The sequence below is a fragment of the Cebus imitator genome, unplaced genomic scaffold (assembly GCF_001604975.1).
Source record: "Cebus imitator isolate Cc_AM_T3 unplaced genomic scaffold, Cebus_imitator-1.0 Scaffold26, whole genome shotgun sequence".
Lineage (NCBI taxonomy): Eukaryota > Metazoa > Chordata > Mammalia > Primates > Cebidae > Cebus > Cebus imitator.
Genome location: NW_016107341.1, coordinates 9,240,430 through 9,267,697, shown reverse-complemented (window position 1 = coordinate 9,267,697; position 27,268 = coordinate 9,240,430). Strand labels below are relative to the sequence as shown.

Genomic DNA, 27,268 nt, shown 5'->3' with positions numbered 1-27,268 from the left:
TAGGCGTGATCATAGCTCACTGTAACCTCAAACTTCTGGGCTCAAGCAATCCTCCTGCTCCAGCCTTCTGAGTGGCCAGGACTATAGGTGTGAACCACCATGCCCAGCTAATTTATATAGAGTTTTGCTGTGTTGCCCAGGCTGGTCTTGAACTCCTGGACTCAAGACTCAAGTGATCCTCCTGCCGCAGTCTCCCAAAGCACTGGGATTACAAGCATGAGCCACTGCACCCATCCCAAGTTGTTCATAGTAGTCTCAGAATTTCTGTGGTATCTGTTGTCAAGTCTCCTTTTTGATTAAATGGGGAATTTAATCCTTTTACATTCAAGGTTATTATGATAGGTGAGACCTTCTGTCATTTTATTGATAGTTTTCTGGTTGTTTTCTATGTTGTTTTATCTCTTTTATTGTTTATTTTTGTGGTTGGGTAGTTTTCTCTAATAAGATTTGGTTCTTTTCTCTTTCTTCTTTATCAACTCTACTGGTGAGTTTTATAGTTTCATATGTTTTTATGATGATGGTGGTTATCATCTTTTTACTTCCAACTGCAAGACTCCCTTGAGCATTTCTTATAAAGCTGGCTTAGTAGTGATGAATTTACTTAGTTTTTGCTTGTCTATAAAAGATTTTATTTCTCCTTCATTTCTGAAAGATAGCTTTGCTGGATATAATATTCTTGGATGACAGGTGTTTTTTTTTTTGCCTTTTATTATTTTGAATATATCATCCCATTCTCTCCTGGCCTGTAAGGTTTCTACTGAGAAAACTGCTATTAGTCTAATGGGAATGCCTTTATATGTGAATTGATGCTTTTCTCTTGCTACTTTTAGAATTTCTTTGTGTTTGACTTTTGACAATTTGACTATATTTTGCCTTGGAGAGGACCTATTTGAGTTGCATCTGTTTGAGGTTTATTGAGCTTCCTGGACCTAGATGTCCATCTCTCTCTTCCAAGATTTGGGAAATTTGCAGCTGTTATTTCATTAAATATGTTTCTTTACTTTTTCCCTTCTCTTCTGCTTGGCTGGCCTGCAGATATGTCTGCTGTAGATGGCCTGCGGGGCTGTTTTTCAGGTTTGGAACATGGGTAGAAGGCTGCTTGGGGAGCTCAGGAGTGTGTCCACTGTAGAAGGCCCTCAGGGCTGTTTCTCAGGCCATTGACATGGCTTCACAGCCTCTTGACTGGTGTTGAAGATGCCACATATGGAGCTGTTTCATAGCCCAGGAGCAGGCACAGGGCTGGTCAGCCAGCCTGGGAATGAATCTATCTACTATGGGTGGTCCACAGGACTGTTTCTCAGGTTTGGGATGCAGGCACAAGGCTGCTTGGCTGACTCAGGGGTGTGGCTCAGGAGTGAGCCCTCTGTAGGCCCACAGGTGATATGTTTGCCAGAGGTGGCCCACAGGCCTGTTTTTCAGGTCCAGTCGTGGGCTTATGGCTGCCTGGATGGCCTGAGGATATGCCTACCAGGGGAAGCCTACTGTGCCCAGGGACAGGACTGTTTTTAAGACCTTCATTGTGGTGGAGAGCTAAGGGCATGTCTGCAGTTGGGGAGTGCTGTAGGGCTGTTTCTCAGGACCTGAGTGCAGATGTGTAGCCTCTCTGCCAGCCCAAGGGGTGTATCAGCTGCTTAGAAACTTAGGGGGGCTCTCTCTCACTTAGAGGGCATGTAGCGGTTTTCACTGCCTTAAGGGCAGGTTTGCCTTGGATGGGACTGCCAGACTATTCCTCTGGCTGGAAGTGTGGCAGTGGCGGCAGGTTTTGGGGAGTGGAGGAAAAGGAAGGTTGGTTTCCCTGCTTTGCAGCACTGGAGTCACAGCCAGTCCTGGGCACAAGGTCTGCATAGTTGAGATTGTGGTGTTCAGTCACCCTTGTGGGTTTGGTGGAATGAAGATGGAGCCCCAGTGCTAGAGAGGGATGGTGGCTGCTAACCTCCAGAGCAGGGTATGTTCCATAGGTGGCTCTGGTCTCAAGATGGCACCATGCTGCAGCAACTTGTTGCAAAGGGAGTGGATGGGTCGGGCAGGGGAGTATGCACCTTGTCCTCCTAATCTGGGGGAATGGAGCTGCATGAATTTTTGGCAGCTCTCCAAACTGGGTTTGGGTCTTGCAAGGACTGTGGGATTCTCCTGTAGTAAGGATTGTAGGTGTTTGCATTGGTGGTGAGGGGCTGGTAGGGATCTTCTGCTTACCTTTTCCCTAAAATGGGAAGTCCCTTCTGACTCTGGGCTGATCCAATCTGGGCTGGGGAGACAGGGCTGCAGTGGCCAGGTACCTCCATGCTGCCCTTATGGACTTCCAATCTCCACACGTGCATCTCCAGTTTCTTGCTGCACTCCAGCACTCACGGTGAATCTTAGCTATTTATTTTATGCTTAGGTTCTTATGAGGGGGATGAGTGTCGGGTGTCTCAAGTCAGTCATCTTATTGATGTCACCCTCTGAAATTAAAAATATTTAAATCTTAAATTATTCATTAAGTAGTAGAATTATGTGAACACCATGGCTTATATGTTTTCACAATTTAATTTCCTTAGAAGGAACTGAGGTAACTTTTCAAATAGACCAGAACAAAGAGAAAGTTATTTTAGACAAGGAATATTACCTGGAGTAGATGGCAGGCACGAAAGTATATGGTATATTTGTGAACCTGTGTAGCTAGAATGTAAGGTATGTATATGGGTGGGAGGTTGGGGAGGGCAGGTAATTGATCCTGCATGGAACAAAGTAGAGATGATGGATGCTACTGACTAGAGAAATAGTAAATCTGTGGTCAAATTGTGTAAGAAGGATCTTGAATGCAGTGTTGATTAAACTCTTTACTTCAGCAGTAGGAGACTAGAGATTTTTAAGTGATGAGGTCGTATTTTACAAAGATAAGTGATAAAAGTAAAGCAACAATAATAGATCGTTAGTATAGTCCTGGTATTAGATATCAGCTTGTACCAGGTGTATGGTAGTGGGGCCAGAGAGGGATCATACAAGAGAGATTTGGAGGTATGACAAATAGGTTATGTTAATTTATTCCTTCATAATTATTGAGTGGTTTCTGTGTGCCAGGTATAGAATTGATAGTGGTGGGAGGTTGGAAAGGGGAGGAAATAAGAAAGATTCTGGAGTTCTTTGTTGGAAAATTGAGCAGATAGTAAAAGATGAGTAGATTTGAAGAGGGAAAATACATTTTTTTTTTCTTGGAGATAGTCGTAACAAATTCATAGAAGAGCTTAGTTTATGGTCTTGTATTTTTTGCTTAGTATCTTGAGTTTATAAAAAGAATTGAAACTGGGTGTCTCTTCCCTTTACTTCCTTTTGTTAGAAATAGCAGAAGTAACAGCGCAGCTGTTGTTAGTTTAGAACCTTATCTTAGAATATTTAAAGTTTACTTTTAGGCTGGAGTGCAATAGTGTGGTCTTGTCTCACTGCAACCTCCACCTCCTGGGTTCCAGCAATTCTCCTGCCTCAGACTCCTGAGTAGCTGGGATTATAGGTGTGCACCACCACACCTGGCTAATTTTTGTATTTTTAGTAGACATGTGGTTTCACCATGGTGGCCAGGCTGGTCTTGAACTCCTGACATTGTGATCTGCCTGCCTCGGCCTCCCAAATAAATTTTACTTTTTAATTGAGTCAGTATTGTAAAAGATTGAGTATTTAAAAAATAAGCGATTTCTGAGTGAAGATGAAGCGCGGTCACAGAATTTGTTTTCAATAAAACCAGATTAAAGAAGGAAAGAGTAGATGGTGGGTGGGAGAAAAAGGGCAAAAATGGAAAGAAGCAGACAAAAAAAGGGTATCTGTAGCCTTATACCAAATACTTCAAAAAGTAGAAGATAAAGAAAGAATGAGAAGATACTAGTTGTATATGACAGGGCTTCTGATCCCAGGCCCATATCCCAAAAACAAGACTAAGGAAAGAGAAAGCCTACAAAATATTGCAGTATCTCATTCATACTTTTAGAGAAGTAGACCTAGGAGGTAAATAGGAAGCAAAAAGTCAAGGAAAAATCCTTGAGAAGACCCTACATACCAGTGCTGAGCCTCAGTAGAGGCAGCAAGCATTGCCGTTTTGAATGGTACTCTGAGTTAAGGGCAGTAAGCAAAGCCCATGAAGGTAGGCTAGCTCCCTGACTAGGGAGATCAGTCTTGATATAGGACAATTAAGGACACTTCAGCAATGCCTGTGCTCAGTTCAGTTTTAGCTCTTCCTTTTTTTTGTCATTCGATTATGGAAAAATAGATTAAGAGAAGTTCCTAATTCTCAAACTGAAGTTTGTGTGTGTATATATAAACTTGTACACAAAAGTAAAAATGGCCCCAACTAAGAAGAGAAAGGTGTTGGGGTTGAGGAGGAGAATCTTGGATATCATAGTAAATAGGAATAGGCCGAGCGCAGTGGCTGATTCCTATAATCAGCACTGTGGGCAGATCTCGAGGTCAGGAGATCAAGACCATCCTGGCCAACATGGTGAAACCCCGCCTCTACTAAAAAACTACAGAAATTAGCCAGGCATGGTGGTGCTTACCTGTAATCCTAGCTACTCGGGAGGCTGAGGCAGGAGAATCACTTGAACCTGGGAGGCGAGGCAGAGGTTGCAGTGAGCCGAGATTGCGCCATAGCACTCCAGTCCGGCGACAGAGCAAGACTGTCTCAGAAAAAAATAAATAGGAGTTGAGGATAGCAGTTTCTATATTAAATGTGATTTAAAAAATAGCATGGCGACTCTACAAATATAGGAGAAAAATAAAGGAAAGAAATGACTCTGAAAAGATTGTACGTGGTAAGAATGGCTGGTATTCCTGAAATAGAGACTTCAACAAATGGAGCAGAAAAAGTACTCATAAATAAAATCCAGACCAAAGTTTTTGAAATGAAATGTGTATTTGCAGATTGACAGTCACACTAAATACTAGAAAAAAAAATGAAATGATTAAAATTGACCATATTCTAATAATTTTTAACTTCAAATATAAGGAGAGAAGGCCCGGTGTGGTGGCTCATGTCTGTAATCCCAGAACTTTGGGAGGCCGAGGCAGGTGGATCACCTGAGATCGGGGTTCAAGACCAGTCTGACCAACATGGAGAAACCCTGCCTCTACTAAAAATGCAAAATTAGCCATGCGTGATGGTGCGTGCCTGTAATTCTAGCTACTCAAGAGGCTGAGGCAGGAGAATCTTGAACTCAGGAGGTGGAGGCTGCAGGGAGCCAATATCGTGCTATTGCACTCCAGCTTGGGGCAACAAAAGCAAAACTCCGTCTCAAAAAAAAAAAAAAAAAAAGGGAGAGAATTATTTTGGTATCCTGGCTAAAAAGAGAAAAACATGACCTATATAAAGAGAAAAAACTTCAAGATGGCTGAATTTTAACTTCTTAGTTATGGTCAATTCCAGAAGACAATGGAAAAATGTTTACAAAGTTTCAACAGTCAGAATTTGTGAACCAAGAGTATTATACCCAACAGTTAAATTTGTTTTGGCTGCCAATAACAGTGGCTTAAACTATAAGGATTTATAATATTGGGTGTAAGACGTATGGAAATAGTCTAGAACTAGTATGATAGTTTCACCCAAGGAAACCCAGGATCTTCCCTATCTATGAACACACCTGTTTCTAGTCTCAATGTCACTGTCTATGGAGGCTGCTGGAGCTGTAGTCATTAAAATAGCATTGAAAGGAGCAGGAAAAGGGAGGGGAGAAAGAACTAAAGTGCTTTCCCCAGCTGCAAGTACTACCCAATACTTTTGGTGGTGTTTGGAGCAGAACTTGTTTTGGCCACACCTAGCTGCAAGAAAGGTTAGGAAAGGTCTTTATTTTGGGCAACAATGTGCCAGCACAATTTTCTAAGAGGATGATGGAATAATGGGAGTCAATTAGCAGTCTCTGCCATGCCAACCAAGTGGTTAATCAAATACATATGAAGCAAGCAGATGTTCTCTAACATTAAGAGCACAGAGAATATAGCACTCCTGAGATTTTCTTGAAAAATACTGCTTGATGGTTAAATCAAGCCAACTTTAAATGAAACAAAATCAAACAGTAATGACATCAGGTATGGCAAAGCCATCTTAAAAGAATCAGGAGTCATCAAATCCATTTAAATATAGAAGAAAATGGAAGAACTTTGAGAATGGTAGCTGTGGAGTAAAATCTAAATCTTCAATCTTTGGAGAAGTATAAGCATGTTAATTATGTCAACTTTCATATCAGGAAGTCAAGGACACAATGTAAAGTTGAACATGTAGATAAAAAGTTAAAAGCATGGGGTCTTTTAAAGAATGATTTTTGTTCCTTTTTTCTTTTGTTTTGATGGCTCTACAAGCTAAGGAAACTTTTTTCTAAATGTTAGGAGGATCTTTTAAGACCTAAATAACTCTTGTGGCACGACATCTGAAATTCATGAGTTCTTCCAGTTTTCGTTTTCTTAGAGTTCATGGAAAATTAAACTTTGCGTTTTTTTTTGAGACAGAGTCTCGTTTTTTTACCCAGGCTGGAGTGCAGTGGTGTGACCTTGGCTCACTGTCTCCTCCTCCCAGGTTCAAGCCATCTTTCTGCCTCAGCTTCCCAAGTAGCTAGGATTACAGGCACCAGCCACCATGCCTGGCTCATTTTTGTATTTTTGTTAGTAGAGTCAGGGTTTCACTGTATTGGTTAGGCTGGTCTCAAACTCCTGACCTCAAGTGATCCGCCCACCTTGGCCTCCCAAAGTGCTGGGATTCCAGGAGTCAGCCACAATGCCCGGCCCACATTTAATGTTTTTAAATAAAAAAGGGAATACGTGCTCATTTTAACAAATGCAAGATATTCAAAAGGATATAAAACATAATTGCTTTTGGCTCTTTTCAGTTCTAGCTATCCCTCATCCCTTACCTCTTCAAAGATTTGCAGAGGTATACCTATCTAGGTCTGTTCTCTGCTGTATCAGGCTAATAGAGATTTGCTTATTTATTTGGTAAAATGAAATCATATTGTTCTTTTTTTTAAGTATATATTTTATTGTGTTTTAGGTTTTGGGGTACATGTGAAGAACGTGCAAGATTGTTTGCATAGGTACATACATGGCAATGTCATTTGCTGCCTTCCTCCCCATCACCTATATCTGGCATGTCACCCCATGTTATCCCTCCCCAACTCCCCATCCCCCACTGTCCCTCTCCTAGTTCCCCCACCACAGACCCCAGTGTGTGATGCTCCCCTCTCTGTGTCCATGTGTTCTCATTGTTCAACACCCACCTATGAGTGAGAACATGCGGTGTTTGATTTTCTGTTCTTGTGTCAGTTTGCTGAGAATGATGGTTTCCAGGTTCATCCATGTCCCTACAAAGGACGCGAACTCATCGTTTTTTATGCCTGCATAGTATTCCATGGTGTATATGTGCCACATTTTCCCTGTCTGGTCTATCATCGATGGGCATTTGGGTTGGTTCCAAGTCTTTGCTATTGTAAACAGTGCTGCAATGAACATTTGTGTGTGTGTGTCCTTATAATAGAATGCTTTATGATCCTTTGGATCTATACCCAGTAATGGGATTGGTGGATCAAATGGAATTTCTCTTTCCACGTCCTTGAGGAATCACCACACTGTCTTCCACCATGGTTGAACTAATTTACAGTCCCACCAACAGTGTAAAAGTGTTCCTATTTCTCCACATCCTCTCCAGCATCTGTTGTCTCCAGATTTTTTAATGATTGCCATTCTAACTGGTGTGAGATGGTATCTCAATGTAGTTTTGATTTGCATTTCTCTAATGACCAGTGATGATGAGCATTTTTTCATATGTTTGTTGGCCTCATGTATGTCTTCTTTTGTAAAGTGTCTGTTCATGTCCTTCACCCACTTTTGAATGGACTTGTTTTTCTCTTGTAAATCTGTTTTAATTCTTTGTAGATTCTGGATATCAGCCCTTTGTCAGATGGGTAGATTGCAAAAATTTTTTCCCATTCTGTTGGTTGCCAATTCACTCTAATGATTGTTTCTTTTGCTGTGCAGGAGCTCTGGAGTTTAATTAGGTCCCATTTGTCTATTTTGACTTTTGTTGCCAATGCTTTTGGTGTTTTAGTCATGAAGTCCTTACCTGTGCCTATGTCCTGAATGGTTTTGCCTAGATTTTCTTCTAGGGTTTTTATGGTGCTAGGTCTTATGTTTAAGTCTTTAATCCATCTGGAGTTAATTTTAGTGTAAAGTGTCAGGAAGGGGTCCAGTTTCTGCTTTCTGCACATGGCTAGCCAGTTTTCCCAACACCATTTATTAAACAGGGAATCCTTTCCCCATTGCTTGTTTTTGTCAGGTTTGTCAAAGATCAGATGGTTGTAGGTGTGTGGCATTACCTCTGAGGCCTCTGTTCTGTTCCATTGGTCTATATCTCTGTTTTGGTACCAGTACCATGCTGTTTTGATTACTATAGACTTGTTAGTATAATTTGAAGTCTGGCAGTGTGATGCCTCCCACTTTGTTCTTTTTGCTTTGAATTGACTTGGCTATGCAGGCTGTCTTTGGTTCCATATGAAGCTTAAGGTGTTTTTTTCCAGTTCTGTGAAGAAGGTCATAGGTAACTTGATGAGGATAGTGTTGAATCTGTAAATTACTTTTGGCAGTATGGCCATTTTCACAATAATGATTTTTCCTAACCATGAGCATGGAATGTTTCTCCATCTGTTTGTGTCCTCTCTGATTTTGTTGAGCAGTGGTTTATAGTTCTCCTTGAGGATGTCCTTTACATCGTTTGATAGTTGTATTCCTAGGTATTTTATTTTCTTTGTAGCAGTTGTGAATGGCAGTTTGTTCTTGATTTGGCTCTAAGTCTGTTATGGGTGTATAGGAATGCTTGTGATTTTTGCGCATTGATTTTTAAATAATATTCTTTATTATTCTTCACCTTAAAGGAAAATCTTAGCTGGGAATGGTGCCTGTAATCTCTGTACTTTGTTAGGCTGAGGTGGGAGGATTGCTTGAGCCTAGGAGTTCAAGACCAGCCTAGGCAGCATAGTATGGAAAAAAAAAAAAATTAGCCGGCATGTTGGTGTGCACCTGTAGTCCTGACTACTTGGGAGACTGAGGCAGGAGGACTGCTTGAACTGATGAGGTCCAGGCTGCAGTGAGGAATGACTGCTCCACTGCACTTCAGCTTGGGTGACAAAGGGAGACCCTGTTTCAAAAATAAATAAATAAATAAATAAAACTAATACTCCTCTGTTTAGGTTATGTCTTCTTCGACTTCTTTATTTTTATGTCTTGTAGCTATTGTCAACTTAACAGGCCCCAAACTAAATTTTTGTATTTCCTCTCATAAGCATTCCCTTTTTTTGGTCTCAGAAAATGGTTCAAGCCAAAAACCCAGATACTTTTCTTCTTAATCCCTTCCGCAACCTGCTCCATCCCGTTCTATTCCTAGATTTGATTTTACCCATACATATGACTCAAAACTACCACTAGTCCATCTCTACTGCTTGCCTCATAGCCCACTATATCATCTTTTGTATGGGACTATGATAATACTTTGTTAACTAGCCTCCTGACTTCCACTCTGAGCCTTTCAATCCTGTTCCTAAGAATGGTCTTATGGAAATTAGATGGTTACTGCTCTGCCAGGATCATTTAAATTACTTTCTGTTTTATTTATAACAGAATTACTTGCTGTGGCATTTATGACCTGATGGCTCCTATCTCCTCACACTTCATTGTGAACAACTGTCATTTGTGTCCCAGGGTCTTTGTGTTTGCTCTTCCTGCTGCCTAGAATGTCCTTTCCTTAATTCTTATCATAGCAGGCTGTTATCCTTCTGATCTCAATTTATATATTGCAGAGGGGAACTTGTTAGCCATCCTTTCTTTCCATAGGTATCCCATCCAGTCCCAGTCATTTCCCTGTTTGTTTATGGTACTTCCTCAACACAAATCTTGATTATTTTGTATCTTCTCTATGCAGTGTAAGTTTCATCAGGGCAGCCATCTTGTTTCTTGTTCACTGTTGTATCCTCAGCCTCGATTACTGTGCAGTATTAGTAAATGTTCAGTAAATATTTTTGTTAAATGATTAGATAGTGGCTGAAACATCTCTAAAGCAATGTCCAAGTTTTATTCAATTGCATTTTTTTCCCCGAGACAGAGTCTTTTGTCTTTTGTCCAGGCAGGAGTGTAATGGCATGATTTTGGCTTACTGCAACCTCTGCCTCCCGGGTTCAAGCACTTCTCCTGCCTCACCCTCTTGAATAGCTGGGATTACAGGTGCATGCCACCACGCCTGGCTAATTTTTGTATTTTTAGTAGAGATGGAGTTTCACCATGTTGGCCAGGCTGGTGTCGAACACCTGACCTCATGGTCTGCCTGCCTCAGCCTCTCAAAGTGCAGGGATTACTGGCCTGAGCCACCATGCCCAGCCTCAATAGCATTTTTGATGATGATGTATTGTTAGCAAATTTTAGCCCCTAAATTAAGTCATTTCAAGGTCTGTTAACTCTTTAAGCCATTTAGTTAACTCTTTAAGCCATTTAGATATCATTTAGTGCATTATTATTTTGATAAAGAATACCTGGAACACTAATTTAGACTATTTCTACTGAAGGTTAGTACTAATATGTCCATGTTAAAGTTGAGAGGTTGGTGGTCAAACTTTCTTGTGAGTAAATGAGGAAGTTAAACCATTTAAATGGGTCATATTTCTTTACTGAGTTTTCTAAGCAGCACAGCAGTCAAATAAAACAAGAAGCCAATACATTATAGTTGGGTATTGAATGGACCTTTAAGTACTTAATAAAACAACAGCAACAACAAAACCCAAAGAATGTTCAAGGAATGGTAGAGCAAGTAAATAGCAAATTAAATTCATCTGTGGTGGTACTTTCGTTGGTAGTACTATTACTAAAGAAACCCTGAAATTTAAAAAGTTGCTTTAAGAGACATATCAGGTGGGTTGATTGTACGCATCAGGAAATTCTGCGGAGGGCTTTGTGGTTAGTATCAAGATTGTAATTGTAGCTCAGGCGCCATGGGTCACGCCTGTAATCCCAGCACTTTGGGAGGCTGAAGTTGGCAAATCACTTGAGATCGAGAGTTCAAGACCAGCCTGGCCAACATGGTGAAACCCTAAAAATACAAAATACAAAATTTATATAGAAAAAAAGTACTGTTTGCTAAAAATAAAAAAAAACTAGCTGAGCTTGGTGGCGTGTGCCTTTAATCCCAGCTACTTGGGAGGTTGAGGCATGAGAATTACATAAAACTGGCAGTTGCAGTGAGCCGAGATTGCACCACTGCACTCCAGCCTGGACAACCGGGAAAGACTCCATCTCAAAAAAATAAAAAAAATACAAATAAAAAAATTATAACTTTAGGCTGATTGTGGTGATTCACACCTGTAAATCTAAGCACTTTGGGATGCCAAGGCAGGAGGATGGTTTGAAGTCAGGAGTTCAAGACCAGCCTGGACAACACAGTAAGATCTGGCCCCACAAAAATTTAAAAAATAAAAAATATTAGCCAGGTGCTATGGTGTCCACCTGTAGTCCCAGCTACTTGAGAGGCTGAGATGGAGTAATACTTGAGCCCAGGAGTTTGAGGCTACAGTGAACTGTGATTTCACCATTGCACTCCAGCCTGTGTGGCAGAGTGAGACTGTCTCCTAAAAAAGAGTTTATAACTATAGGGATTCACTTAGATTTTCTAACATAACACAACACTTTTATTAATACAGGTTTAGAGAGATGTTACTTGCCTCTAGTTTTTTCTTCTTAGATTACATATAATCTTCTAGCCCAAAGTACACAGACTATGCATTGGTTACATTAAGGAAAATAAAAATTTCAAATTTATGACTGGTATAATAGAAAATGTATAACTGTTTATTAGACCTTATTTTGCATTTTGTTTAAAATTACAACTTTGAACATAAAACGTGTGGTGTTTATTCCAAATGTTTCCATGAAATATTATCCTCATTCCAGATGAAGAATTAAAATTGTTCCAGTAAGTTGTAATAATTTATGGGTCACATGATTACGAAGTAGGATCCCTGAAACTAGTAGAAGATTTCATTCTTTTTGTTTAGCTTTTGTATGAGTATGAAAGATGTGATTTGAACCTTAGCATTTATTACCCTTTTAAGGGCAGAGCAGCTTTGTTCCCAGTTGTCAAGGTCTAAAAATTTCTTGTTTTAGTTGTGGAGAAGGCAACTGAGTTATATTTAACATTTAGGAATGGTGTTAGACTAGACTTTAACTTATTTTCATTGGACCTTTTAGATTTGCAATATTTAAGACTTTTAAAATCTTACATAGTTGGTGATTGAGCGGCATGTCAGTAAATAAACCCACCACATTTATTATACTTCATGATATCTTTGCAGCTTTTAATGTTATGAAAGAGTATGTTTGTTTATGTGCATGTTGGGGGAGTACAGGAGTTAGACAGGTAGAGTTTTCAATTTTGGGGGAGTACAGGAGTTAGACAGAGTTTTCAATTTTATCCCTTAATTCATCTGTGGTGGTATTTTGGTTGGCAACATTTTAATTCGGTTTGTAAACATTTGTGTTTAATGTAGGCAAAAAGTTTTAGGAAAATTCAGAGATAATAAAGACATTGGACTGCGCTCAAAGAACTTATGAGTGGGAGGTGGGGGCACATACAGATAAATAACTAAAGTCTATATAAAACAATATATTAAGTATATAGCAGTCCCCCTTATCTGTGGGGGTTATATTCCAAGGTCCCCAATGGAAGCCTGAAGCCACAGATAGTACCAAACCTGTATATGCTATGTGTTTTCCTATATATACATACCTATGATAAAGTTTATTTTATAAACTAGGTACAGTAAGACACAGTAAGACAGGGTCCCCAACCAGTTGGTCTGTGGCCTGGTAGGTACTGGGCTGCACAACAGGAGGTGAGCGGTGGACAAGTGACTGAAGCTTCCCCCGTATTTACAGCTGCTCCCCATCACTTGCATTACCAATTGAGCTCCACCTCCTGTCAGATGAGCAGCAGTGTTAGATTCTCATAAGAGTGTGAACCCTATTCTGAACTGTGCATGTGAGGTATCTAGGTTGCATGCTCCTTATGAGAATCTAATATCTCCTTGTTTTAAAGAAGTGTTAATTTTGGCACAGAGGTAGAAAAATGCTGGAAGTATGGGATGGTTGAAACAGGATGTATAAGAAGATGATGAGCAATAATGTTGGACAATTAGGATCAGATTGTAGAAAGTCTAAATGTAATACTCATGGATTTTATTTTGTAAGCAGCAGAGAATGATACAAGGTTGTTGCAATGGAATAATAATATGAGGGCCTGAGGAGATTTATATAAATTACCTTTAAAAAATTAAAAACTCTTTAGGGTCCGACACAGTGGCTAACGCCTATAATGCCAGCACTTTGGGAGGCAGAGGTAGGAAGATTGCTTGAGGACAGTAGTTCAAGATCAGCCTGGGCAGCATAGTGAGACCCCTTTGGTCTCTACAAAAAAATTATAAAAATAGCCCAATTTGGTGGCATGCAACTTTAGTCCAGCTACTTGGGAAGCGAAGGCCAGACAGTTGCTTGAGCCCAGGAGTTTGATGGTACAGTGAGCTATGGATGATCGAGCCACTGCACTCTAGTCTGGGTGACAGAGAGACCTTGTCTCTAAAAATAAAATATTGTATTTTATTTTAAATAAGACATTTACTTTAAATAAGATTTTTTATTTAGTTGAACAGTTTCTACTATGTTAAGTTCCATATATGTAAAACTAATAGTAATATTAATATTTTGGGGTGTGTTAGAATTCAGAGGAACTTCTGTACATTATTGGAATTGGTGACCTGAAAGGAAGAAGCTGAGGCAAAATTAATACAAGTAGAGGGTTTATTTGCATCAAGTTTGAGGATTGCAACTGGGAGCACAGATTTGAGTTGCTCTGAATATATACTCATATTAGCTGCAGTTAAAAGTGGATTTTTTCAGCCTGGGCAACATAGCGAGACCTTGTGTCTACTAAAATTCAAAAAAATTCCCTCATGCCTACTAAAATTCAAAAAAATTATTAGCTAGGTATTGTGGTACATGCCTGTAGTCCCATCTACTTGTGGGGCTGAGGCAGGAGGATTACTTGAGCCAGGAAGTCAAAGCTGCAGTGAGCCCTGATCGTGCCACTGCATTCCAGCCTGGGCAACTGAGTGAGACCTTGTATCAAAAAACAAACAAACATACGCACCAAGGTAAAGTATCCTTACAGAGATGTTTTAAAAACCTTACCTCTGAAAACCACATAGAACAAATTAGTCCTCTTNTTTAAAGGGAAAGAAGAGGCAGTTCCTGAGTTGTTTACTGAGAATTTATGTTAAAATAACATAAGCTAATACTAATGATTGGCGGTACATTGTTCTTTGTATCACAGATTCCAGAAACATGAAGATAAATGAGTGAGGCAGCTAGTCAGGAACCAAATTACTTTAAACAGTTGCCCCCAGGCATGGGTGTAGGGGCTTGACTGAAGTCCCATACTCACGTGTTTGTGCGAGCATACCTCATATAGCTCAGACTGCTCTGAGCTGTTTTTCTTTTCACACAATTGTTACTTATTTAACCTTTATTAACTTGTGGAATATTTGGCTTGATGACACTTGGGGAAAACTGAGATCCAGAGAACTCAGTAACTTATTCAAGAGCACATAGCTCACAGTTTCAGAACTTGGATGTAGAACCCCATCCACTTGATGCTTACGTCACTGCTTTTTATTTGCTGTACTTCCTCTACCACATATTACAGTGTACTGAGTACCTGGAGACAAAGGAAGAATGATGCCGCATTTTTTCCTTAGGAGTGTTTATATATGACCAAGTGACCTGTCTAGTCACATATTGCTTTGTATTTTTATTTAAATTAGATTTTTGAGCATATATTGGTGCTAGAAGAGAGACATCAGGCTTCAGCATTGTTTAGTCCAAATGAATACTTGTAAGAAAGCTTCATCTTGGAGGAAGTAGGATTTGGGTTGATTTAGAAAGATGAGTGGAGAACAAATGGAATAGGAATAATAACACACCAAAGTGTTAGGGGCGGGAATACATTGTTTTCTGAGCCTAGTGATATGTCAGAACAGAGAAATTTGTTTCAGAATGAGAGATGTACATTATAATATTACATAGTATTCGATAATTTTTTTGTAACATGGGGATTGGTTAAAAATCTGACAATGTGGGAGACCGTATTTGTACAAAGAATACTCCTGGGTAGTATTATACAGTTGACCGTTGAACAGCTTGGAGATTGGGGCACTGACCCTGTGCTGTGGAAAATTTGGCTGTAACTTTTGAATCCCCCAAAACTTAACTACTAATAGCCTACTGTTGACAGGAAGTCTTGCTAATAACATAAACAGTTGATTAACACATATTTTGTATGTTATGTGTGTTACATAATGTATAATTCAATAAAGTAAGCTAGAGAAAAAGTGTTATGGGCTGAGCTCGGTCGCTCACGCCTGTAATCCCAGCACTTTGGGAGGCTGAGGTGGGCGGATCATGAGACCAGGAGTTCAAGACCAGACTGGCCAACATGGTGAAACTCCGTCTCTACTAAAAAATACAGAAATTGGCTGGGCATGGTGGCTCGTGCCTGTAATCCCAGCTACTTTCGAGGCTGAGGTAGGAGAAGTGCTTGAACTGGGACCCAAGAGGTGGAGGTTGCAGTGAGCCAGGATTGCACCACCGCACTCCAGCCTGGGCTACAGAGAGAGACTCCATCTCAAAAAAAAAAAAAAAAAAGAGAGAGAGAGAGAGAGAAAGTGTTACTAAATTGTAAAGAAGAGAAAATATATTTACTATTCCTTAAGTGTAAGTGGATCGTCATAAAGATCTTTATCCTTGTCATCTTCACATTAAATAGATTGAAGAAGAGGAGGGGTTGGTCTTGTCTTCTCAGATAGCAGAGCCAGAAGAGGTGAAGGAGGTGAAAGGGTGGCAGGAGCAGCAGGCACACTTGGCATAAGTTTTATTGAAAAAATCCACATGTAAGTGAACCAGCACAGCTCACCCCCCATGTTGTTCCACTGTATTTGATTGAGATTCTGTAAAGGCAAATTTAATAAACCATCTCTTCTGTACTCATCTTTTCCCATTACCCTGGCCTTTGGCATTTTGTGTAGAAATTGATACAGTAAAAAATAATTTCAGATATTCTGTTAAGGCATGATAATTAAATCTATGTCAAGGATAGTATTAGCTTAGAGTTAACTGTCTATATAGCAAGATTTAATGTTAAAACTGCAGTTAGCCCTATGCTTTTAGGATTGGATTATTTCCAAAGAAGTAAATATTATGTATCATAATACCCATCCTTGGGTCAGATCAGTTGATCAAAAAAGATTAAGATCCTCTGTCAAAGGTACCCAATAAATTTTTATGCTTTTTTTTTGTAAATAAACTTTAATATAATAATTTAACATTAAACCTAAGCTATCATAACAAGTATTCCTGGACTGTCATAAAATCAAAGAAGTTGGAAAGGCTTTAGAAATAATCTTCATTATTCATGAAATAATTTGACTTATTAATCCTTGTTGTTTATACCCATGTGTAATTTGGGTATCTTTGAATGTGCTTTGTCAGATGTTCAGTTCAGAAATCTGTCTCAGCATGCTGTAAAACCTGTTTTAAAAATAGGTATGAGCCATTCAGTGTGACTGAAAGGTTGTTGACACAACGGAAAAACTATTAAATGAGTTTGCACAGAAAATCTTACTGAAGAAAGGCTTTTTTTAAAAAAAAAAAACAAAAAAAACAGAAAATTCATTGAATTTTTATTTCTGTAGGCCCAAATAAATATGGTTAAAAATATTTAGAACACTTGGCTGGGCGCAGTGGCTTCTGTCTGTAATCCCAGCACTTTGGGAGTCCAAGGCAGGCAGATCACACGAGATCAGAAGTTCGAGACCAGCCTGACCAGCATGGAGAAACTCTGTCTGTAGGGTGTGGTGGGCATGCCTGTAATCCCAGCTACTTGGGAGCTGAGGCAGGAGAATCACTTGAACCCAGGAAGCGGAGGTTGCGGTGAGCTGAGATCATACCATTGCACTCTAGCGTGGGCAGCAAGAGTGAAACTCTGTCTCAAAAGAAAATAAAAATTAGAACACTTTATATAACTAGAGTACTATTAGATTTGTTAGATTTTTGGTATATTCTAAGTGTAGCTTGGTAAACCAAAAAATATATATATAAAGTCTTTACAATTATTTTCTTCTGAGGCAGGCAGAGTTTTTCTCACTTTCATTTAAGATTTTTTCTTTTAAAAAAATACTATTATTTATGTGTGAACATTTAAATATTCCCTAAATATATTAAATATCTGATATGTTTAATAGAGTGATAAAATCCTTTCACATTTTGTATATGAAATGTATATTATTTACAGTTATGGGGCTTGGAAAGAGGATCTTTATTTTGGTAGATAATCTGGAATATTTGTCAATAAAGATTGGATAAAGTGAAAAGTTTATATTCTCATGTTTTTGTACCATTTTTCATAGTTTTGAGAAGACAGGTCATAACCAATCTGGAAGGCATTCACAATTGTATTGACAAACAAATGTAATGAAGATATAATGTTATATTGAAGAGTCCCTTAGCAAAATCAGTGGGGAAAACCTCTAAGATGCAATGTGGTTAAAGTTAATGAATCATATCCAAAGCCTTCCAGGACAGAAAAACAAAAATGAGAGATTTTAAGTCACTAAGGGAAAGCTTCCTCAAAAACCCCTGGTGAGAGAAATGAAGGTAGCCACACCTGACTGAGAAATTAGTGGAGGTAAACTTTGAAATCTGTAAATAATCCATGTTTATGTAATTGAGAATTGACATTGTGATCTTATGATAATTGGGTAGCTATTTTTATTTTCAATGTGAACAAAAACTGATTGCAAGTATTTCTCTGTAAATTGCCATGTTTAAAAAAAGAAAATATAAATAGTTCCTAGATTGGGGAATTTTTTTTTTAATGAAAATTGATGTTAAAAATAATTATAATTAAAAACCTACTCTTTGTACTGGAATGTGGCAAGCATCTTATGTATATTATTTATTGGTCACAAAGATCCTATAAGGAATGGGTAGGTACAGTTATTTCTAGTTTATAAGGGAAAGAAACAGGTTGAGAGAAATTAAGTGACTTCTTCAATATTGCATAATAGATAGTGGAGCTGATATTTGAAGTCGGGTCTTTTGAATCTATCTTCCTTTCCATTATGTTAGGCTTTTTGTCAGGAATTTCAAAACATAATTTGCTTGAATTTGATCAATTAGAGTCACTAATCTCTTAGGAAAGTTTATAAAAGTAATTTGGTTTACAGTGCTGTAAAAAAATACAGGCATTAAATAAGTTCTGCGTTAAATTTTAGAGGTTGATCGTCTAAACATTTGAACTTGCTGATGATTTTTATCATATCTCAATCTTAATATGCTCAACAAGCATGCATGCTCTCAAGAGTGGTATATAAAACCTCTGGTACTTTATTTACTGAGGCAAACTAGACTAGTGGTAGTGTTTCTAAGTTACAGATCTGTATGTGCTAGCATTGGCTCAGCAGGGTGCTTTACCCCCAGGATTTCCCTGAGATCGTCCTGTGTGTCCTTGGATGATCCTGCTTTGTAATGAGTTCTAGGACCAGTATCTGCTTTTGAACTTGTTTTAGGCTCATCCTTAACACTAGATCAGAGGTTCCCTCTATGCCAGTGTCATCTTATGACTAAAATAGTATTCTAGAGTTGATAGGAATCAATCTCAACCTCTAGGTTTAAGGAATCATTAAGTTTAATACCAATCCTGTTTTAGACAAACACAAAAAAGATGCTTATGAAATTTTTTTTGGTGTTTGTCTTAGTTTAATTATTTTTAAGAGATTAGCAGAGTTATATAGCATATCAACAGTTTTAATCTGTTTCTTGTAAGTTACAGTTCAGTAGCTGAATTTCAGTAAAATAAACTTTTGGGGACTGTATTTTATAAACTGAAGTATCAAAGTGTTTGTTTTGATGTTTGAGGGTTAATTGTCATAACTACTCTGGGAAGTCTTTAATGTTAATTATTCCTGTATATTAACTCTAATATTGGCTTAGTATTTAATACAAATACTTTTTGGCTTCTTGGGTTATTTTAATTCATTTTTGTGTTTACTGAGTGTCAGGGAAAATTAAGCATCATTATAAATTCTGTCATCTCTATTAAACCATCCTTTAGCAACAGTAATTGACACTGGTTTCTAGAAAGAAACTACATTACTGAGTGAATGAATTGGTTTCTTGTATGTAGATTTGTAGATGAATTCTGGTCTAACCTAGGAAATTATGAAATTTATTTTAAAAGTTTATTAAAAAACAAATCTATTTTTGTAAGAAAATTCAAGTGTTATTTATTCACGCAAATAGAACTTGCTTTTATTATGGCAGCTGATTTTTGTTTACTTAAGAGAACCTGTTGCTAAAATAGTAATGAGGAAGGGTGTAATACAAGTCTCGTCATACACCCCTTGCTCTGCAAGTAACCAGAGTACTATGTCTGCATGCTGTTTGGTTTCCTTTTGGAAGGCGGAATTAAAGTCATTTGTATGTTTTTTTTTCTCTTGCATAGCCTAAAATGACCAATGTGTGATTTCAGTGGAATAAATGGCGTCCAAAGTCACAGATGCTATAGTCTGGTATCAAAAGAAGGTAAGTTGATAGTCAGAACTTTTAGCTTTCTAAATGTTTTAATTCCAAAAATCCATGTTTATTTCATGCTATAGATTTTAGGATTTTTAGTGGAAAAAGATTATTTTTATTTTCCTTGTACTTATTTTATTTCTAAATACATTGGAAAGATGCTTAAAAATATTTTTTCTCTACTTTTTATTCTACAATAGCAAAGTAGCTAGATTAATTATAATATAAAACAAATCTCCAGGACTGTGGATGAAATCATTTTATGAAAGCATTAACATTTTAATTTTTTAAAAGAAAGATTAGCAGAGCTGTTATATAACTTATATCAACAGTTTTTAATCTGTTCCTTGTAAGTTACAATTCGATAGCTGAATTTTTCAGTAAAATAGAGTTTTGGGGACTCTATTTTATAAACTGAAATATTAAAGTGTTTATTTTGATGTTTTAGGATTGTCATATTTAAGTAGCTGTATCATCTTATATATTTAAAAATAAGCTTTACCAATGTAATGTTTTTCTTTATGAAGTCCAAAAGAATATAGACATTTTTTGAAAATACAATAAATGATTTACTCCTAATGAGTATTTATATTCTTTAAAATTTATGTTGTTTTGTGTAATACCTTAGATCTTTTGTGTACATAGTGAATTATATTTGTTTTCACATTTTAAAACAATTTGAGACCTTATTCTTCATGTCTGTGTCAACAAAATATAATAATATATGTAAAACTTTTCTTTTTTTGAGACGAAGTCTCTCTCTGTAGCCCAGGTTGGAGTGCAGTGGTGCGATCTTGGCTCACTGCAGCCTCCGCCTTTTGGGTTCAGGTGATTATCCTGCCTCACTCTTCCAAGTAATTGGGATTACAGATACGGGCCACTGTGTTCGGCTAATTTTTGTATTTTTAATAGAGGTGGGGTTTTGCCATGTTGGCCAGGCTGGTCTTGAACTCCTGACCTCAGGTGATCCGCCCTCCTTGGCTTCCCAAAGTGCTAGGATTACAGGCATAAGCCACCACACCTGGCCAAACAGACGATTTTTAAGTTTTGTTTAATTGAAAATAAGTGACAATTAAAACACTTTTACAAACCTAAGAATGTGGTCTTTTTTATTTTTCGAGACAGAGTCTCTGTTGCCCAGGCTTCAGTGCAGTCGCACACTCATGGCTCACTGCAGCCTCGACCACTTGGGCTCATGTGATCCTCCTACCTAAACCTTCCTTAGTAACTGGCATGGCATTATGGTCTGTCTTTAGATGTGTTATTTTTTTCTGAGTAGAACATGCCACAGGTGTGTAATTACTTGTTTCATGTAAGGTACCTTAGTGGAAGTATTGATGCCGATATACTATTAATTTTCTTTTGTGTTTTTTTGTTAATGTCTTCTTTACTTTTAAACTTCCAATCAAGTTAAAAATCAGTCTGCCTAACTAAAGAGTTAAATGAAATTGTAAATCAAGGAAAACAAAACCAAAAAAAACTTTTAAAAATTTTCATGTCTGTATCTTTGAAAGTTTTTCTCTTTCCTAATTTCTACCTGTGGGAGTAATAAACATTTTCTGTCTGGCTTTTTACATTAAACATTTTAAACTTTACTGAAGATCATTTACAGAACACACTAGGTTGACTGACCTTTCCCTTTGGGATCAGAGGGTTTGAAATATTATACTCACATTCAGTTGGCCCTGTAACATCTCTCTTATCCAAGGGTCATTTACCTGGCAGCTTTGGATATGTGCAACCAAAATATTCTCCAGAGCAACCATAAAAAATGTCATAAAATATATTAGCAAATCTATTCTATTTGTATTTATTTATTCTATTTTATTTGTATTTATTTATTTTTAAGATAGAGTCTCATTCTCTTACCCAGGCTGGAGTGCAATGACACAACTACAGCTCACTGCAGCCTTGACCTCCTGGGTTCAAGTGATCCTTCCACCTCAGCCTTCCAAGTAGCTGGGACTACAGGCATGTGCCACTATGCCCAGCTAGTTCTTGTATTTTTAGTAGAGATGGGATTTCGCCATGTTGCCCAGGCTTATCACATATATTAGGGAGTTGCTAGAACCGTTAACTGGATTTGATTTGCTCTGTTTTTTTTTTTTTTCCTTTTGCTTTTAAATTCAATTTTCTTGAAGAAATGCATGTGAATACTTTGAAAGTTAGTGTTTCAACGATTATTGTTAATAATAATAAAAAAAAAAAGCAGCCCATATTATCCATCCCTATCCTTACCTAATCTTTGAGTTTTGCTCCCCCAGAGGCAATCATTTTCAAGTCTTTATAGCTCTGGTTCTGAAACCAAAGTTCTACCACTCTTCATACTGATGACTTTTAGTGGAATACTGGCATTTGTCGGTAGGAGATACAAAATATCATACAGTATTTTAAACTAGGATTGGATTGGCTTTTTCTTTAAAGGGCCAGATAGTAAATAATTTAGGTTTTGAGTCATAGGTCTCTGCTGCAACCACTCAACCTTGCCTTGCCATTGTAGCACAAAAGCAGCCATAGACAATATGTAAAATTAATGAGCATGGCTGTGTTCCAGGGAAACTTAATTTACAAAAACAGACGGGGTCTATCTAGATTTGCCATGTAGGCTTTGGTTTGCTGACCTGTGCTCTAAGACACTCTCTGTTGAATAACACGATTTTTTAGAATGACATTTCATGTTTTGAAACATGCCTGCCTTATTTTTTTCTTGGTCATTTCATTGCAGATGTTACATGTTGACAGCTGACTATATGATTGGGATTTAGCTTTTTTATAAGATTCCCCTGAGTTTCTTCCTTCTGTTGTTCCATTGACTCCAAAGTTTGGTTAAATCAGTATTTGGTGCTTACATTATAATGTTGTGTATGTATCATTTAAAGATGTGCTGTTATAATATTTCCAACCTGTGTAACTTTTTTTTCCTTTTGCTTTTTTTTTGGATTCTTTTTCTAAGTCTCTGATGAAATTGTAAAACTTCTTTTGTTGCAGTGAATCATATTCAGGTATTCTCTCTTCCTTTTTTTTCTTTCTTGGAACTGACCCTCCTAGAACTCTGTTCATATAGTCCATACTGAATAGATTGTTCTGAAGTCATGCCTCCCAGCTGCCATCTTAGTAGTTTCTTTTATAATTAGCCTGAGAGTTCCCCTCACTGGCTTAGGTCATACAGATTTGTTTTTATCTGAAATATATGCTTTTTGAAAAAAATTTTAGAGGCGTTTGTGCTTCAGTGAAATGAGGGCATGAGAACTGCAGCTGTACTTACTGATTATTCAGCCATAGGCAAATAACTTTATTTCTTTGAGCCTCAATTTCCACTTCTCTTCATTGACTAGCCAGTGGTTCTCAGCCTCATTTCAATCATGGACCCCTTTGAAATTGAGTTGAAAGCTAAGGATCATATTTTGAGAAAAATGTATATGATGTACATACACAGAAAATATCACGTCTGTCTTAAAACCCAGGTTAAGAAGTCCTGGATTATATGATTTTTAGAAGTTTTAATATTGTAGTGTTCTTTGATTTTGTGACTGTCATTAAATAGTATCCAGCTTATACTGAGTAGTATCCTTGTAAATAAAAACCAGAAACATTTATCTTCATTTTCTTGAATATTTGTTTGGTAGTAACTCTCTTCTTCTTCTTCTTTTTTTTTTTGAGGGAGCGTCTCACTTTGTTGCCCGGGCTGAAGTGCATTGGTGTGAACCTGGCTCAATGCAGCCTCAACCTCCTGGGCTCTAAAGATCCTCCCGCCTCAGCTCCCCAAGTAGCTGGAACTATATAGCATGTGCCACCACACCTACGTCATTTTTGTATTTTTTGAAACAGGGTTTCACCACGTTTCCCAGGCTAGTCTCAAACTCCTAGCCTCAAGCAAGCCTCTTGCCTTGGACTCCCAAAGTGCTGGGATTACAGATCTGAGCCACCATGCCCAGCCATAACTAACTTTAGAGTCACCTTTCTCCACTAGAAAATTGTGACATTTTTATATTTATGATTTGAATACTGAATGGCCAAGAGCCATTACTTGATTCATAGATTCTTTTGAACATGAGCTCTAATATCAGATGTGAAATTTCCAGGAGAAAATGAAAACAAACTTTTAAAGTATTATAAATGTATATAGAAATTCTACTTAAATATCAAGCATTTTAAAATAAATTATTCTTTTTTTTTTTTTTTTTGAGATGAAGGTTACTCTGTTGCCCTGGCTGGAGTCAGTGGTGCAATCTTGGCTCACAGCAACCTCTGCCTCCTGGGTTCAAGCAGTTCTCCTGCCTCAGCCTCCTGAGTAGCTGGGATTATAGGTGTGTGCTACTATGCCCAGCTAATTTTTGTATTTTTAGTAGTGGTGGGGTTTCACAGTGTTGACCATGCTGACCTCGAAATCGTTAAGTGATGCGCCCACCTTGGCCTCCCAAAGTGCTGGGATTACAGGCATGAGTCACTGCACCTGGCCTAAATAAATTATTCTCTGTATGGTTTACTTTGAGGTTTTAAAAGTTCTTTAATATCCAATTTTAAACTTCATTTTATACTATTACAGTCATCATAGTCATGAATAATTTCAAAGTTCCTATTGGTCGAAAGTAATTTTCAGTTATTAACTTGGAGGAACTGTTAGTGCAACAAGAATGACAACTGGGGAGAGACCAGAATAGTTTTTAGTTAATAATGAGCTATTGAATGTGTTTTGCAGCAACATTCTCTGCTCTCATATTTCTGGTTTCTCATTTCCAAGGAAAGGGAATGGAGTTACTTATCTTTTGGAAGTTATTCAAAATAGAGACCTGAAGTTATATGTATTCAAAGGTAATTGACACACTAAGTATTCCTTTAAACAGTGTAATGACCCTTAAGATGCCACTGTGACTGTGCAGACAAAATTATGAGAGAATGAGGTTCGATTTTCACTAGATAAATACATAAGAGAAGAGTGGCCTAGAAAAACTTCCCAAATTTAAAAGAGAAGAAAAGCACTAGCAACATTGTATAGAGATATTAAAATAGTCAATTTAGCATATAGGGCTGAGGAAGAACTGTATGATACAAATATTGGTCATTCCCTTTTTTTTTTTTTTTTTTGAGATGGAGTCTCGCTCTGTCGCCCAGGCTGGAGTGCAGTGGTGCAATCTTGGCTCACTGCAACCTCTGCCTCCCAGGTTCAAAGATTCTCCTTCCTCAGCCTGTAGTTGGGATTACGGACACCTGCTGCCACGCCCAGCTAATTTTTTGTAACATTAGTAGAGACAGGGTTTCACCATATTGGCCAGGCTGGTTTCAAACTCCTGACCTTGAGATCTGTTTGCCTCGGCCTCCCAAAGTGCTGGGTTATAGGCGTGAGCCACCACACCCAGCATTGTCATTGCCTTTAAGGAATCAGTTGCCAGGAAGAAAACTAATGAATATGTTTAATAGCTTTTAAATATGAACCAGCATTGGGATTCATTTAGTTATTTAAATGAGAAACTAGCCTGAGTAACATTAACTTGACTGGTAACTGCTATCAATTATAAATAGTTGGGAACTTTAAATTGTCTACCTTTTTGGTAAAGTTCAGCTATATTAATGTGTGTGTGTGTGTACTTAAGTATGTGTGGGGCATTTCAGAGTACTAACTTGGCTAAGGTTGCACAGATGGTTCAAAAGTATTAAGTCTCAGCTTTCAACTCTAAAACCACGTGTAGTCATTTAGTATTATCCTTCCTTCATCAGTGTCCCGGATTCTCTTGCAAGTGAGACAAATCTAACTCAATCTATCTTAAAGAGGGAAATTAATTGGCTTTCAAGCCAAACCATGCTGAGTGGTGAAACTTTTCTCAGGGTTGACCTAATCCCAAGACCAGAGCACCGTCAGATGTGTCTTATCTACCCCTTTATTCCTATTGCTTTTCTAGAGCTGGCTTATTCTTTCTCATCACAGATGCCTTTCTCAATGTTGTGAGAACAAACCCCTAGGTTCCTCCAAACTCCTCCTCTTTTAGCTCCTTGAGAAGAAAGGGTGTGTAGAGGACTGGCATATAGTGAATTTCCTACCCAAAATTATTCCTCACCGCTTTTCCTGGTGGAAGAGCCTCTACTTTGTTAAGAAATTCATTCTTCTCCATCGGCCTTATAGCCAGAGAATGTGTATCCAAAGTCTCAGAGGGGCGAATCCTGGTAAGTCTAATCCAGTCGTGGCATTCTGTTTCCCTTGCCAGTGATTGGCATAGGATGGGTCATGTATTCCAATTCTGTCTAATGAGAAATGAAACCTTTTGGGAAAAGTCTCTCATATTCTAACAGACCAACAATGTATGGGGATTCCCTTTTCTCCACATCTTTGGCAGCACTTGTTATTGCCTGTCTTCTGAAGAAAAGCCATTTTGAATGGGGTAAGATGATATCTCATTGTAGTTTTGATTTGCATTTCTCTGATGATCCATAATGTGAAGCACCTTTTCATATACCTGTTTGCCATTTGTGTCTTTTTTATAAGAAATGCCTATTTAGACCTTTTGCCTGTTTTTCAAATGGATTATTAGATTTTTTTCCTATAGAGTTGTTTGAACTCCTTGTATATTCTGGTTATTAATCCATTGTCAGATGGGTAGTTTGCAAATATTTTCATTCATTCTGTAGGTTGTCTTTTCACTTTGTTGACATTTCTTTTGCTCTGCAGAAGCTTTTTAACTTGGTGTGATCACATTTGTCCATTTTTACTTTGGTTGCCTATGCTTTGGCAGTATTACTCAAGAAACCTTTGCCCCATCAATATCCGGGAGAATCTCCCCAATGTTTTCTTATAGTAGTTTCATAGTTTAAGGTCTAAGTTTTAAATATGTAAATAATTTTGATTTGATTTTTGTATATGATGAGAGATAGGGATTTAGTTTCATTCTTCTCCATATGGATATTCAGTTTTCCCAGCATCATTTATTAAAGAGACTGTCCTTTTTACCATTTATTGAAGAGAACATTCATTGTGATGGTCTTTTTTGTTTGTTTGTTTCTATGCTGTTTTAATGGACAGAACTAGGAAAGATAGATTATGTATATATAAAATACATCATGATATTGACAATTCAAAGTCAGTAATTACAACAAGGAATTTACTTAACCTCTTCAAACTTATAGATGTCTCTTTTCTCTACATCAAAATCCTGGTTTTCAATGACATTATATAGTTTTTCATTTACTTTATCCCACAGTGTACACATAACTGTTTTAGAATAATGCTACTACCAACAATGTGATTATAGAAAATTAGTTGCAGGTTTTTTTGTCCTTAGGGTAAAATCTACTTAGGATTCCTAGTCAAGTTGGAATAGTTCCTTTCCATGAAGTTACATTCCAACTCAATACATAGTTACATTCAATTGGTTTATTTTTTCAAATTTTAATAATTGCTTCTTAACAAAGTACTACATTCTTCTAGATCGTATCTTCTACAACAAAGTATAAAGAATTCCAGCTTCTTTTTTTTTTTCCATTTATTTTATTGCATTTTAGGTTTTGGCATACATGTGAAGAACATGCAGGATTGTTGCATAGGTACATATGTGGCAGTGTGATTTGCTGCCTTCCTCCCCATCACCTACATCTGGCATCTCCCCCCAAC

At 37.8% G+C, this 27,268-nt stretch overlaps 1 protein-coding gene across 6 annotated transcripts in view; it reads left to right on the top strand.

Moving 5' to 3' along the window:
• The window catches only part of PHTF2 (putative homeodomain transcription factor 2), a 169,337-nt gene that overhangs the window by 20,726 nt on the left and 121,343 nt on the right, over positions 1 to 27,268 (top strand). For all 6 annotated transcript variants that reach the window (XM_017523130.2, XM_017523131.2, XM_037736568.1 and 3 more), the window contains exon 2: positions 19,598 to 19,677. In XM_017523130.2, coding sequence (XP_017378619.1) covers positions 19,633 to 19,677 — 45 coding nt within the window. In that variant the 5' untranslated portion in view covers positions 19,598 to 19,632. The remainder of the gene's footprint in view (positions 1 to 19,597; positions 19,678 to 27,268) is intronic.